This window comes from Tyto alba, unplaced genomic scaffold (genome assembly GCF_018691265.1).
Source record: "Tyto alba isolate M040663 unplaced genomic scaffold, T.alba_DEE_v4.0 Super-Scaffold_1, whole genome shotgun sequence".
Classification (NCBI taxonomy): domain Eukaryota; kingdom Metazoa; phylum Chordata; class Aves; order Strigiformes; family Tytonidae; genus Tyto; species Tyto alba.
In genome coordinates, this window is record NW_024881261.1 from 17,745,461 (window position 1) to 17,762,509 (window position 17,049).

Here is a 17,049-nt window from a genome sequence, read left to right on the forward strand (position 1 = left end):
CTAGCTGCATATTCTTAGGATAAGATACAATAGAATGTGTGTAGAGTATTTCTGGTATTATCTTCAACTTTAGCATTCAGAGCTGGAGGATGCATCTAAATCATCATGAATAATAACCAAATAGAGTAATATTCCATTTCAAAATATTGCAATCATCTGTAAAAAGGATCAACATTCTTCAAACACCACATAAGCTTAACTCAGTGCTGTTAGAATATGTCTTCTTTGGCCAAATGTTATTTAGTTCATACCTGCTTTTTCAGTAAGTCTACAACTTTATGCAGAAGTTCATCATCTTCTCCTGGTCCTGGATTAGTGATCAAAAAATCTATGTCATGTCCAATCTTCTTACCCCTACAAGCAATAAAAAACAAGAAGACCAAAAGAGTTAAGTTCCTGTTGAATTGGACACTATTTCTGAAGAGAATATTTTTGCTACATTATAAGAAGAGTTTGCATCATAAAGTGATAGCAATGTTTCTTGAAACATAATCAAAATTGCATCTTCTACTTCTTTTATCAGGTCTTTCAGTGTTCTTTGTTAAGCAATAATTTAAAATTTTTGATGTATTTTCTCTGTTCTTCAACTAGATACTGCAGATCCACCTGATGATGTTAAACCTTCCTCTTTCTTCCCCTTAAGTCCTAGAAAAGGTTTCAGTAATCTTTGGATAAAAGAACATAATCAAAATGCCATAGTACATATTATGAATCCAGTGCACTAACAGCAGATAAACTTGCCAGTCTGACTACTGCAGGATTAAATATTCTTCTTTAGCTTTTGATGGACGCTTTAATGAACAAAACTGTGATTATAAATAATTGTATTGCTTCTTTTAACAGCAGATATAAAATCTCTGAATATCTTACATTTCTTCTGTTTTAAAATATAACAATGCTTTTTACAGAGATTGAGCTAGATTTTTTTTTTTTGAGAACAGTTCACCTTAATGTGACTAAACCTTATTTATTACACTCACTAGGGATTTCAACATTAAATCCATATGCAAAAGGTTTAACTGTAGATGTTCTTAATGAAAAATGATGATATAACCTCTTGTTTGTCTTCATTTAAGTATAAGCATTGAGCTAGTCTTTCTTCCACTTACCAAATGTGTTAAACCTAAATCAGATTAAGTTATAGCTATCATTGGAAGACAGGCAAAAGCATGCTAACAGAATGTTTCCCTTCAGAATTATGAAATGTTTGAGAACATCTGAAAATTTATTTTAGAGTGCAATTAATCTGAGGATTTCAGAACCAATACAAGGTTTTCATTTTGTTCTAAATACTGCAACTGGGACTGCATACACATCTATTTATTGGCTCTAATTGGACCAGTGTAAGGAGAAAGTAGCAGAGGAGATATTTCTGCAGGTAGGTGCATTATGCAGGAGGTGGAGTAAGCACTGAAATGTAGCACATCGTCAAATCTTTTTTACATGTTCATGGGAAAAGTCTGATGTTCACAAGGGTACGTGATGTTACAGCTCAGCTGTGTTTCTCAGAATTCTTATACAAGCAGTGAAAATGGGAACTGTACAAAACAACAGATTTGCTTTTTTGTATTTCATGAAGGAGTTAATTCTCTTAAAATAGTGCCTGAAATTGAATCTGATTTCTTAAACTTGGAAATTTGTAGGAAAAGAACTGATTGGCAGACGTGTCAACTGCCATTTGTGTGACAGGAGATCATCTAACTGATGGATAGTTGAACAGCATTAGCAGCAAGATGTAAGGAAATGAAAATCTAGGTTTTATATTTGACAAGCAGTCTAACTCACTATAATGCAACTACTGTGCCATGTCTGCAGCAAAGTCAAAACTGCTTAAATGGGTGGAAATGATTTCAAAAGAAGTTTCAAACAAAGCATCAGTCTCAACTTGGAAACGGAACAGCAATTCAAACTCAATAAATTAAAAAACATTTAGTATTCCATGTAATACTTTCTGAGTTACTTTGTACGATGACATTCATTATCTCTTAAATTACCATAATAATCCAAAGTTCTTACATAGCACATTTACTTACATGTTTCAAAATGTTTTTTTCAAAGGGAAGGAATTTACTATTCCTATCTTAGAGATGCAGAAAGTGGCATAAGAAAACTTGCCTAAAATGAACAACAAAAATAAAACAAAAAAAATAATCAAAGGAAGAGACTGGAAGCTGATGGAATCGGGAGCTGATTCCCGATTCTTCCTCTGGCATTCAACACATACATATTTTAGGTTAACCACATCTACAAAATCCTGAATCAAGAAATCCAAGGTGTTTCAGGGGCCATCTATTTCCCAAGACAGAAAGCATTTATTAAAATGCTTTTTATTTGTGAATTTTTATTTAGTGATTAAATCTCATATAAAAGCACACAATATAAAATCATTATTATTGTGAGAGTTATGTTCCAGCTTCTTTGAACTAATTCACGTTGGATTAATTTCTGACTGAATTTGTCAGGCTGTTACTAGAACATTTAGTCTAATTTCCATTAGTACTCTTTACCAAATAATATATTTCATCCTAGAAAAATTCATTACCTTCCTTAAAAAAGAAAACCAATCTAGTAAATTAAAAAGCTGTATAATATATTTTGCTTACAGCTGAAAACCATTCAAAAAGATGCAGTAAAGTTCACATAGATTCAGACCATCAGTCTATTGTAGCTGAAGGGAACGTGGCCATTGATTTCCACAGAGTAGGGTGTTTCACATATATATATTTATATATTTGTGTGTGTATACATACAAACATACAATCATAGGTATTCATAAAACTACATAAAGGGCACATAGTATGGTATAGTGACAAGGTGCTCTGTCCCCACCTCAGGAAGTAAGTAAACATATGTATTTTTTTATCAACAATTAACTCTATATGCACTTCAGCAGTTCACTGAAGCTGAAGCTAACTGTATACGTAAAGATTCGATATGATGCAGGACCTGATTTTATACAAGTTAGATACCACGGTGCCAGACAGCTGGTCTTCAAACTGGGTATGAAAACCTATAATTCATCACTTAATCAAGTGCCTCAGAGATTAAACCTCAATCTCTTATTCATTCCTGAAGCTTGCCAAGAGGAACGCTGGAGGCTGCAGTCTTTTTCAAATCCCATCACATTCAAAAGAGCAGGTTCCTTACACAGGGCTACAGATTGGCTTCACCATAATCTAGAGACTGAAGGGGGTTAACTAAGCATCATTCACTTAAAATGAATACAAATATTTTGTTTGGAAAACAAACAAGTGGATGCTATCAGTGCCTGGTTTTGTCTTGCATTTGGTAGTCCACTGATTGGTGCAGTGATTCCTCATCTTTTTATTGCCTTATTTTTCTCAGTTAGGAATACTGGCAATAGTCCTGCTTCACAGAAGGCATCTCCTCAGTCTCCTCTCCTTCTGCCTTCCACTGAGGTACAGTTCCAGGACCACAGGTCGGAGACAGCATTTGGGTCCATGCCGGTGTCCACAGGTTATTTGCTTACTTTTTATAAACTATTGGATTAAAACCACTCAGCCAGGAAGGAGAACACTGTTTGATGTTTTCACAGCCAAATTATTTGTCATTCACTGGCTGTTAAACACAAAATGCAGAGCCAGTGCTTGCTGCAGGGAGCAGAGTCTTAAGAGTTCTCCTCTCTGAATGGTCATCCTAGTCAGTATACTACATCACACTCTCTTCCTGGGTCTACAAATTTCCCATTTTATACTGCAGGGTGGCATAAATCCACCCAGGCTAGTGATTTTAACACATTAATGGATGGCGGAATATTTAGGGATTTGATTCTGGCACACCACTGTCTATGCACTCTAATCACAAAGCTTTTATATAAAATTTGAGTACTATTTAAAAAATAAAAACAGCTCAAATGACATTTTAGAAAAAATAAAGTACATCCTCTTAACATGTATGAGTGTTGCTCAGAATTTGTCTATTTTCTATGCCTCCTATGAAAAGAGAGTGATAATCTGTCTAGTTTCTAGATTCCACATGGGCATAAGCAGGATCTGAAGAAATTATTTGCTTATACATGGAAATGCTGGGGCTGTTAGGAAGAAAAGCATAGCTTCCCCTAGGAGCAGAGCAATCAGGGACATGACTGGGGAGTTTAGCTTTCTGAGGCTTTGAACAGGAAAGGACATGGATTCAAGTTTTGGATTGGCTATTCAGATCCACTTACCTCTTCTTTTTCTTTTTTTTTTTTTTAATTTAAACCTAAACCTAAATCCTTGTTGGGCTGGTGCTATAAGAAAGCCAGCACCTTGTAGAAGTGAAATTGCAGCTTAGGTTTTGTCCTAATAATTTATTTAAGCCTGGAGACTATAAAAGTTAGAGCACTGTTAATTAACTGTGTTCAAATCTTGCCTGGATAAACTTGTATAAAGCTGCTGAGTATTTCTTTGTAGTCAATTAATTATCTTTAAGTTTGTTCAAATTTTCTTTTTTGCTCTTATTGTTTTAATACAAAATCCAGATTCCAAGTCATCAAACATAACTATCATTATGGCTAAAAGTTAAATATATGAATGTATGGCAAAGGATAATCATGTTGTCTTACTCTACAAGGGCAACATCTGCATGATTGGACATTTTAGAGTACTATGTATACAGAGTATTTTGAAATCCCAGGATATTATATAATGGCTAAGCCATGACAATAACAATTTGGATAAATTGACTTTAGTTAAGGAAAGATGGAGTGACATTTCTCTACCACTCACAAAACTTCACTAATGGAGGAGCTTAAACCACTTTTTTTAGCAATGAGCTATGTATCAAAATGCTGAAAATCATTTAGCAATCTTTTTGCTTTTACAGAGTTCAAGTGGATACAGAAGATGATACTGTATTTCCATGTATGTGCTTGAATTAGGTAAAACTGTAAGCTTTTCTTAACTTTGAAAGCCGTTGAAGTCTGTGAAATACAAAGTGAACATCATCTGTCTATTTTATGAGTAACTGCATCTCCTGCTCAGGCATATTTCTAGGAAATACAAGCATCAAAGTAAAATAACAAACAGTACAATACCTTTAGATGCATCTATCATAAAAATGATTTATATTTACCTTTACTATTGACATTGTATTGTGCACAGAAATTTTACTCACTTATCAGTGTTGCCAAAATATGCTGTTCTTTGCCTGTTAACCAAGGAAAAGTATTTCTCCTTTGAAATGTTGTAGTCTAAGTCATAGATTTGTTTACCCGCATCTTCTATATCTGCTCCCTTCAATTGTGAGGGCCTTTCCCTAAGAGCAGCCCCTTTCTTCAGCTAAGGTCAGATGTATCCAAGTCTGCCAGTACTCATAGTACATACACACAGCCCTGTATTTTTCAGCTCAGCTTGCTGTACTCTATTTTTAATTCACTGACTTCCTCTATCTCCAGTTTTCTTTTAAGTCTTTATAATTTTTCCCTATAAAATGATTCTATTTTTTTTCACTATATGGGTAGTTTATTTAAAAAAAAATATTTAAGTTCTGCTGCAGTGACATTCTCACTCTTGTCTGCTTAGCATTCAGAGACCATAGGAATGATAAGGAGGAATACATAGATTTAGGTGTTCTTTTGTTTCCCTGGAATTCTTTCCTAGCTTGATTTTACAGGCTCTGTATTAGAGTTTTTTCTTCTTGGATGCACCTCACTTACTCTTTCTAACCGGTAGCTCTTTAAAATGTACCTGTTAGTTTTCAAGTTCCTAGAATTATATTCTGATAGATGTAGAAATTTTCTCTCATTTGACAATCCAACTGTTACTCTGCTGTGGAGTAAGCCAAAATGAATGCGATAAATCCTTGGATAAAAGTCCTCTGTGAAGTTCTTAAAACCATTAAAATGATTAACTGAATTGTCTATCTGCAATACTAGATGATCACAAGGAGTTACTTCTGACTTTAAAAGCTTGAATGTTGTACTAGGTTGGTCTTGGGTTTATTTAAGTTATTTGGTAATGGGACATTGTGATGTTTTGCTTTACAGACTGCATTTTTGTGTTTTCAGAAAACTTCATTCAAAGTAGGATTAAAATAGTTTTTACAAATCCTTCTCAAACAAAACTCTGACTTTGCTTCTGTGTGAAAACAGTTCTTACGTTGAATGATTTACCTCAGACCTGTTCTTGTTAGCTAAATAACATGATTTGCTTGACTTCTGATTAGAAATGCAAAGTGAACTTTCCTTCGTTGGCTAGAAATTTTGGACCAGGAATCCAATTTAGTATCACGCTTTCCAGGGCAGGCTAAAAAAATCTTTTTTCACAGCTGCCATATTCCTTAATTCAACTGATTCTCAAAATCATCTTAGGAAGGGAACTTGGACACTTTTTGGTGAAGAAGGCTTAATATTCAGAAGAAAAAAGTTTTCAATAGCTGCTCAGAAAGATTATCAGAGACTGCTGTGGCCCATTGGCTCTACACTCTCAGACTGGACTGGAGATAAGCTGACCAACTTGTATTTATGTTTCTCAAAAAACAGATGGAAAATTTCAAAATAATTGGTTTGTTTCTTTCTTTGTTTTTTCATTGTGTAACAGTCACAGCATTGCTAAATCTCCGTTTATTAAGCAAATCCTACCCTTTATTCAGACAAAATTCTCATTGGCATAATGACAGCTTTATAAGCGTTGAATGAGGTTGCATGCGTGCTAGGTCCTTCAGTGTTTACACGTGCATACTGAACTTTACATGTGAGAAATGTCAGTAATATCAGAGACATTAACCACTTGCATTAAGTCAAGCTTATATCAAGAACCTGGAGGACTAACAACTAACAGGTGCTCATTTCTAACATATGATCAAGTATATTAAATAATAAAGAAGCATAAGTTTATGTGGGGTTCCGGGAATGAAACACATTAATTGCATATAATTAATCACATAATAAATCTTCAAATCATACATCCAACTGCCACAAAATATAACATAATGAAGTGGTGACAAATAATGGAGAACAGAAACAGATTTGGCATAGATATTTCACACTTCTTTCTGTTTGACTGAACTTTTATTCCTGTTAAAATTGTGGGAAAATATTGATTGTGGAGGAAGGCATATGAACTCTTAAACACTAGATATTGTCTAATGTTCTGAGTTACTCTGTTTGGTGAAACTGGATTGTATTTACTAAAACAGTACATTTATGATAATATTACTATTCAGATTTGGTAGCTTGAAATGGTTTTAAAAATGGTTTTAAATTTTCAGAATTTACACTGAATAAGAAAAAACCCATAGCTGCGATATACCTTCCTGAGAATGATTGCTATCAGGAAAGACAACGAAAAAGATCAGGCCTTCAGGAATTGCTATGCGACCCATATTCACCATAAAACTGCTAGATTTTAAAACTCTCACTTTCCTAACCATTGTATTGTATATTGGCATTCTGATACACAAAGCTAGAAAAATCAGTAAAAGTAATCTCAGACCAGAACTACATGGAGAGAATCTTACCTAGCATGTGGAGAGTGTTCACAAAATATCAGAGGCTGTAACTGTTCCTTCCTTCCAAAGAGCTCAGATTAAAAGCAGTCCAGCTGAAATTCATTTGTATAGCAAGCTGTATACTAGATAAAATGCTGAAAGCCAATATAAAAAAATGACAAGTCCTTTACTTGTGGAAAGAAATATGGGAATTCATTACATGTTAAATTAAGCATCATCTTCTCTGCATTCTTCTTTTGGGAAATGCAGGGAGGACAGCTTCCAGACAGACATCCCCAAGTGATTTGAAAATATGTAAGGCCACTTGAATATTTCCTTGAATATAGATGAGAAATATGCATAAACATCTAGGAAGACCAAATGCAATTGCTGAAGTGATGATTGTGTGGCAATGGAAAGGGATTAAACGTTGCAGAAGATTGCATGTACCTGAAGAAATGGACAAATTGTGATATAGCACAATGAAGTTCTGTTTAAGCAGCAAAGAGAAGGAATAGAGAAGTACCAGAATCACTCCTTTTAGATATAGAAAATTAATAATTTATAAGTATCATAAGATGCATGTTCCTGAGGGAAAACTCTAGTAGCCTCAGTGTGCATGCATAGTCAAATATATAATTACAGCTGCACACACATAGTTCAAAGATTTCTTTCTCACTATTCTGATATTGATGCCATATTTTTACTCTAGGGAGGTATCCTCTATGCTGGGTCTGATTTGCCTCCCACTGTGCTGGCTATGTAGAACTATTATTTGAAATGTGTTCAACCAAATAGAAGTAGCATGGTAATTCTGTCTCTAATAATGGCAGTGCTGATTAAGGTACCTCTACTACCTGTCTCCCACCAGCATGTGCCTTCTCAGACGACGAACAGAAATTTTTATTTCAAATCCCAGGTAGTCTGCTTGCTTGTGTATTTGATTATTAAGCAGTCTTTGATGAAACCTTGAACAGGAGATGGACAATTTCTTACAGCCAGATATTAAAATAATTCTAAGCTACTGTCACTCAAACTATGAAGAACTACACCTTCTTCTTATATAAATCCCATTATAATGAGAAAAAAAATCTTTAAACTGAACGTACTAGAGCATGACATTGCTACAACTATTAGAAAGTAAAATCCTGGAATGCTTAACAGCCAGAGGAGAAAAATTCCATTGATTGCAAAGTAGTCACAGATTTTCAAAACCTTGCTCCATAATGTTCCATAATCAGGTATAAGTTACTACCAGTTTAATAAAATATAAAAGCAAAGTAGACCAATAAGTAAAATTCTCAGAATAATTTGCCTGAGTGAATTTCTTGAATTCAGGATTTAATCAGAAATTAATTATTTCAGCACACTTTCTTCTGACCTTTCTTCAGGTCTGAGACCTGGACCTAGAGTAAGTGACTTTATTGACTCAAATGTACATTGACCTTTGCTAGGTATATAATACGTAGACTGACAGAAAAGAACAAGGCGCTTTCCAAGGAAATTAACAAAACCATATCCGTTCAAGGTTTTCTGCAACAGTGATTTCATGCTAGAGGATTGTGTTGAATGAAAGAAATTATAATGTTTGCAACATTCTCATTTCATTTGCAACAAGAACTGGGAAATAGCTGAAATGAAAAGTTCAAAAATTACCCTGTTTGTGACAGAAAGGGTCCTCCAAATTACAATAAAATGTTGTAACATTTATTTGAAGTTATTTCCTCAGAAACTCAATTACATATTCTGATCAATACTATAAAGAGTATTAACAGCCTAAGTATCAGCATAGTACTATACTAGTCCATTGCTATAATAAATGCGCAGCTAAACCCTATACACCACACATAAGCTGTTCCTCAAATCACTGTCATCTTTAGTTCAGCAGTTTTCCTTAATATTCAAGTCAGCTCCACATTTTCAAAACAACATTTAGATTCAAGAGTGTCAATGCAATGGTGGTTCACATACATATAAATAGCAAGAAAATAAACACTCACTGAACTGCAAAAGCAGCTCAACCAAAGTTAACAATCCAAAAACACTGACTGAGAGAAAGCACAAACTGCAGAATGCAAAAAGTAACTGTTCACAAGCCTGACACACACTGTGCAATGATTATTTTGTCAGCGGAGGGTGAGTGAGAGAGGGAACGTTTAGCCAGAATAAACTAGGGGCACTCAAACTTGCACAATTCTAGCACCAGCTTCACTTGCTAGGTGATCATGCACTGTCTAGGTGCATGATCTTTACACCTGCACCTTATACATGACAAAGATATAAGACTGATGAGAATGCCAGAGGCAAGATACCATTTTATAGTTCATCAAACTAGGTAGTCAGAAGGCTCATCTATGCCATTTATCACATGAAGGCATACTAAGCTTCCCAAATGTTATAGGTTTTGGAATCATAGATTGCTCTGATTCCAGAATTGAAGCTCAGGGAAGCCTTCCATTGCAGGACTGGGGTGGTAAATAGGAAAAAAGAGCTGTATAGATTAGCAGGTTTTTTTATGCAATGGATGATTACAAATCCTAGATCATAATTTTGTCCATGGTTATTAAAAAATTAGTAACAGAGAAGGATCCTCCCCACCTTACATTAAAGGTATCTATGGCAGGTGTCATTTGTTATTTTACCCCAAGTGAATGGATCCCAACATGGTCCATATACACAGTCAGTCCCTGCTTTTCAAAAATAAAGTAACATGCCTGAAATAATAAGGAAAACAATAAAGCAAGATCTGATTGGGGTTCTGTGGAAGACAGATATGGGTATAGGAATATCTGGTTTAGGATTATTTCTACTCTCCTGGTTTGTTATTTGAATTAGATCTTAACTGCCTTTGAAGACAGTTTGACACTAGCGGTTCCCAGCCAGTGCCAAAATTCATTCTCTTTTCTAATACCGTAGGTGGTAATGTACTATAAAATACCTGTTGAGATGAGAAGTGCCAGTGTGGGAAAATACTTGCACAAACATCTTGCAGCTGGACTCTGATTTTAGTGCTCAGCCTTTCAGTCACCCTATTGGACTTGGTTGCACAAGCTGAAATGAGAGTTCAATATTTCTGGAAATCTAAACCCAAAGTCACTGAAATTTTTTATTGTCTTTCAAAGGAAATTCTGGAGTTCCTGATCCCTGAGGATTAATTCTTCCCCAATTGTACATCACAGGGCTATTTTGGGGCATAATTAATATCTGTGAGATGGTTTAATAGGATGCTGATTAATGTCTGAAATAGCAATAACCAAATTAAATTAAGTGAAATAAATTCTGCCACCAGCAAAGACAATTAAAATTAAAACTGAATTCATGATATATTTAACTGAAAATATACCATACAGTTATGAGAGATAATCTGACTCATTTTGAGGCAATATGTGGGTAAAAAAAAAAAAGAAAAATGCTGTTGCAGCTTCCTCTGCAGAATTACTTTTCTCAGTGATTTAAGAATAAAATAATTTTAGATTAGACTGTCTCTGAAAGGAAAACATAGTGAAAACTGAGCCATTGTTCTCCCAGGCATCTATAAATCAGGCTTCTACAAAGGTTTGAATTGCCAAAGATAGCATATAGCAGCTTCTTCACCCATCCAAGTAATTCAACATAAGCCCAGCTGAACTACATAAATATTTGGCAAAGATTCACAGGTGTCTTCTCTGGAAAAGGCACTTCAGGGTGGACAATTCATTAAAATGCTACTTTTCTTGCCCAGTGTAACACTAATTCTAATTCACCAGGGGCAGAACTAATTTTCCATAGCTGGGAAAGCTATTTATTTTATTTTTGAAGTTAATCCAAATCTGCGATGAAGTAACAATGGAAAACTCCCTTTCAGAGCAGAAACTTTACTTACACAGCATAAGGGAATACAGCCTTAATACTGGATACACAAAACAAGCACTTTTGGTTTCTCATTTATTCAGCAAGATATCACTGCTATGGCACATCAGTGGCTGCTGTTGAAGGAGACTTTTAGGGTAACTCCTAACAGTGCGGAGAATGCATTACTTAAAAGATCTTTCTTCTATGAAGTCAGGACAAAGAAGCATCACCTGCTGCAGCAGAAGGGATCACATCTCCGGATATTTCTGCAAGTTATGCTCTGAGGGTGAAAATCACCGAAGTAAGGATGAACAGTTTGAAACCTGTGCAATACCACTTAAATCTTACTTAAAACCTAATTTCACCCTCAGTGACTGCATTGCCTCAAAAAAAAAGTATAGTAATGCATGTCATTCACCTAGGCTTTCATTAAATGTGCTTCCAAAGACCAAGCGTATGTCATGCTATGTTCAACTGTGTGTGTCTTTCATGATCCAAAAGAAACCTAGACACTGTTTCTCAGAGTACAAGGCACCCAGGTACTCCACTTCATGTTGTGCTGATGTCTTTTTTCAAGCTTTGTTTTAACAGATATTTCACATTACTTTAACGCAGTAAGAAGAAAAAATAAATCAGAAAATGGTTATTCAACTGAAGAACTTAAATGACCAGCAGTATGGCTAAATTTAAAGTTATCCACTGATCTCATAAAGCTCTACTAGATTATCTGCATTAAAAATTGTTTAATGAGGTAAAAATATTACCATGAAATCCTTGAAAAGATTTATTTCCCTGCCTTGCGAAAGGAATGAATGGTGAACAGTGTGTTTATATAGTGGCTTCTGTGGACTTTTAGCTAAATGGTTATTTCAAAGCATATTCAGTTTAAAATAAATCTGCATGAAGATTCTTTTATCTAGGAAAAACATGATGTTGTGGAACATTATGAAAAATTTAATGGAAGTCAAAATTTGAAGATCTGACACATAAAAAAAAAAAAAAAAAGAGACCAGAAACTAATATTCCACAAACAAAAAAATCTACAATCTGATTAACCTATATTTGTATGTATTATCTTGAGGAGGACCACCTATTACTCACATGCTGAAATTAATTCCTTCCAACCTTACCTCACCTTCAGAGCTTTTAAAAAACAAAAAAATAAATTCCATGAAAAACAGTTACAAAATTACATTTCAACTAAATTTATTAGACACTATTAAAACTGTTTATAAAACTAGCCCTCTACCAGCCCAGTTTCTACTGAGACAGAAAAATATGATAATGGCCATGCAAGAATTTAGCCACCTACTTCTTAATTAAAAAGTATGGGTATCTCTATGTATTATAATAGTTGTACTGCCTAGATGGCATTATTGTCTTCCAGCTTTCCATGACATAAATGCCTGAACGTGGCTGTCACCAATTATATCCTGATGTTGAATATTTATACCTTTTTGGCTTGCACAGGAGAAGACGTTTTGCTACTAACAGCTCTATGTTCTCTGAATTCTATATTTGAAGTAAATTCACTATTCCACCAACTAAAACAAAACTATGCTTAAGCTTTGAATCACTGAGAGTGCTGTCTCAATTTCATGTAAATAATGCAACTGTACCTGGAAGCTGTCCATATAATTTCAAGCTTTTAAATCTTATGAAATGTACCACACCAATCTGTCATATTTAAAGTCAGGAAATTCATTGCCAAAGTTTTGCTTTTGCTGTTTTGGCAAATCCTTTAAATTACACTCCATTCCAATCAAGCATTTCAAATGACATCATAGAAACATCCTGCATACATAAATTTTGCAGAGTGCCAATCAATGGCAAAGCAAAACCTCTTCAATACTGTTTGAGAAAGATACATATTCCAATGAGAATTGATGTGAATTTGGGATCTTTCATATTCAGCTGAAATGTAACAATATGCAGATGATGCTTTAGTCTTAAAACATCGCTCTAGTTTCACACATATAAATGCTACTGTCACCTTATTCTACAATAACATGGAGCAAGCTTTCTCACTCTTAAGAAACAGTCTGTATAACAATGATACAGTATCTTTGGTTACCAGAAATTGTAAAATTTTAATTATTCTGAAATCTGCAGGAAACAAAGAACATATTCCAATAGGTACTGGAGAATCAGGCTTGACTGAAGAGAAGGTACATTTTTATTGTTTATGAGAGCAGGCATCTCAGACTAGACTTGCTCATATACCTTGAAATACCTAGTCTTTTTTGGCCTAATTCAAAGGCTTAACAAAGACTTTAGAATTATGCAAACTGAGAGACAAGGAAATTCAACTACCCCTACTGAAGAATAGTATTCTTCAGTACATCAGTGCACTCAAAAATGACAGATGTTTCAGTGAACTCTCAGAGAGTACAATGAACTTTAGGGAGAAAAAAAAAAAAAAAAAAAAAAAAAGGGAAAAAAAAGGTGAAGAAAATGACCTCTTCCTCTATCCAACAATAAATCAATATGAGATCATGAAAGGAGAAGGTTAAGGTTTTTAAGACTTCCGTCTGACTTTTTTGGAAGTCGTTGGTGACCAGAGCTTTTCAGGACAGGCTACCACAAACTGGGAGAGAGCTGCACCCTTCTAGATCTGGATTAATCATTTTATATAGATATTGCTCTGATTCAAGACAAATTCAGGTGTTGTATCCACCTTCTGCTGGTCTGCCAGAGAATGAAGTTTGCCATCATGAGGTATTTAAACAGAGTGATCAAGAGCTGGCTGTAGATTACACATGTAGTCCAAATGCCTAAAGGTGGAATTGAATAGCTGAAATCTGGATTTGTAAAACAGAAAGCTATCCAGGTTTTTTTCCATCTCAGATGGTACATAATCTTGTTAGGTGCCACATTTCAAACAGCATTAGTTGCAAACCAAAACCTCAGCTAAGAGAGTTATATATTGTTAGAACAATAACCTAGTGATCTCTTCAACATCATTAATAATGCAGCAGAGAAAACAGAAAGGTCAGCTGCATACAAACTATTTACTGAAATATGTAGACAACAGTCTGCATTATTAATTATGAAAGCTGCATTTTTAAAAAAATGCTTTTATGAAGCTATTTATCACACATTTTTTTTAATGAAAAAAAATTATTTTGCAACTAAGGCAGTTTCCATTTACTAGTTTAGATTTTTATTGTCCAAGAGAGAACTGTTTGGTACAGAATTATATTTCTATTCTACTTACTCAGAATCTCATTAATATATATAAGCAAATATTTAAGTTATTACATTTTATTTTGAAGGAATAAAGAAAAAGGTATATTCCTATACTAACACTATATCAAAATTAACAAACAATTCTATAGCAACAATTTTTCCTGTATTGAAGCTTTCTGGTGATAGATTTAAAATGTTCATTCAATCTCAGTCCATTTTAATTCTCTCTAGATAATAATTCTCTTGAGAGTTTCTAATGGATTATTCCTTTGTCACAGAAACTTCTATCAAAATGTTCTTTTTCATGTATGTCTACTTTCCAAAAATCAAAACATTAATTTTAAACAATTTAAAAGGCAATATTAATGTTCATACAAGGAAGGAAAGGTGCATTTACAGAATGTCTGAATGATATTAGATGTTCAGCCTATGTTTCATCTATCTGGCAGTGATGGGACAATCGGTAGAATCAACCTACCATAAAAATAAAGGTTTCTATTTGCTTCCCGCTCAGCTGTACCGGAAGTTATACAAACATGACAGTTTTTCTGTTAAAATTCCTTGAACTGAGGAATAAATTGTTTGCATCCATTGGAAAAAAAAAAAAAAAAAAAAAAAAAGACATCCCCCCCAAATTCTAACATAAAATAGAATTAAGACTTCTGTTTGAGCTGGTGGTGTGATGGCTGAGGAGTAGATATAATTGTTCATGCATTTGGATTAGTCACAAAGACATGAGAAGCTGATTTATGAAGTTGAACTTTCTGGTATTTTATAGCAATATATATAATTCTACTTTAGTTTTGGTTACTTTAAGTTACTTTATTAATCTATTCCATCTAATGGAATATATTATCTGTGAATTTCAAATTAAATAGTTGTGTGGGTGCTAACATACAACTGCAGGATGGTGAGTTTGAGTCTAGCCCTTCTACCAAGACACTAAAGTATTACTCGAGCACTTCTGAAAAAATTATGCACAGTTTAAACTTCAAACATGTGTACAATCTGTTTAGTTTTAATGACATTGCTCACTCACTTGAATTTTTAGAGTGAACTGTTAAGTCTTCTCAGGATTGGGCTAACATACAGGTTTTCCATAGCTACACTGCATATCCCCACTGCTACCTACAGAAGTATAATCTAGAGAAAATAAGATTGCTCCCTTTTGGGACCTAATTTGGATTGTGTAATCTACCAATTTTGTCTAAGGGAAGAGGATGTTACTCTTCACCTATGGGATGCATTCAGAAAACTAGACTTTTACAGAGAAAATAATATTTACTATTAAAATGAATGTATTTTATACCAGAACTGTAACTCTGCCTGTTTTGCAATCAGTTTTCAAACATAAATTGAAAGTCAAAATGTGTCTACTTGGTCTACATCAGTGTTTTGCCAAGATAGATGTGTTGTGTGAAACCACACTGTTAGCAGGCAGTTCCCTGGAGCTGAAACAGTTATACCCTTTGGGCCAACATACATTATTACATTTGAGAAGGTCATTCAAACTATACTGGCAAAGGAACACTGCATGTCCACAGAAAAAGCCTGCCAATATATTCTACAAGTATAAGCATACCAGAAAAGCCTTTCAAAGTGTAGACAAGCCTACCATTAAATCTACTTTCTACCATAAGTAAATCTCTCCACAGTGAAATCTTGTTACCTTCCTTTTCAAAATTCCCTTGCTCTGCTTCAAGACATGATCCTCCAGTAGTCCAAGGAGCTCATGAAGTTGGCTTCCTTGATTTAATCCTAAATTGAAAATTTATTACTAACCAAATTCATTAATTCCCAAACCGTGGCAAGGAGATTCCCTGTTTGAGAATGTAACTTTGGAGTGTTCTCTCTGTGCCCGTTTTCCTGATCCAGATATTTTAAAGCTCTAGCCATATATTTTCAGAGAGTCCATAAAAGAACCAGTCATGTCATATTTCTCTAAACTCCTGTTCTGACTTCTTTCTGAATATAATCTTGACTTTTTCAACCTGCATTGTTGTGTGACCTCAGGTAATGGGGCATTTTAAGGGTGACTTCATTGTAGCTACAAATTGTTATTTCATTAGGTGAAATGGGAAGATGCATTTCCTTGGTCACCATTTCCTGGTGGTTCAAATTCTCAAACAATAAGATGAAAGTATCCTATTTTGAGATGATTCAGCCAAACTCAATGTCAAGCCTCCCACAAACCTTCTAGCTAGAATGTACCAATAGTTTGTCCACATTTCATTTATGGTATTCAAAGAGTAGAGTTATGATATAACGTTTACTAAGTCTGGACGTAGTACTATTTGTGGCAGTGATACAAATGTATACTATAACATCAACGTTGAGACATTTCATAAGCAACAATGTTCAATGAGGATATTATTACTAACGCAGATAAACTAGGTGAAACTGAATCAAATAACCAGGAACATTTGCTGGTTTTACACACTAGAACTGTGTCTAGGTATAAGATATGCCAAGATAAAAGGCAAATTTTCTGCAGTCTTTGATCATTAACATAACATCCAGAGTATAAGGTTATTAGTTTATGAACTAATATGAGTTTATAAACTTGGATATGAGAAACAGCAATCCATAAGGTTTTAATGC

At 34.5% G+C, this 17,049-nt stretch overlaps 1 protein-coding gene across 2 annotated transcripts in view; it reads right to left on the reverse strand.

Annotated features, from left to right (window-relative positions):
* Positions 1 to 17,049, reverse strand: part of DNTT (DNA nucleotidylexotransferase) — a 100,484-nt gene that overhangs the window by 40,752 nt on the left and 42,683 nt on the right. For both annotated transcript variants that reach the window (XM_032995282.2, XM_032995277.2), the window contains exon 8: positions 252 to 354. In XM_032995282.2, the coding sequence (XP_032851173.2) occupies positions 252 to 354 (103 nt within the window). The remainder of the gene's footprint in view (positions 1 to 251; positions 355 to 17,049) is intronic.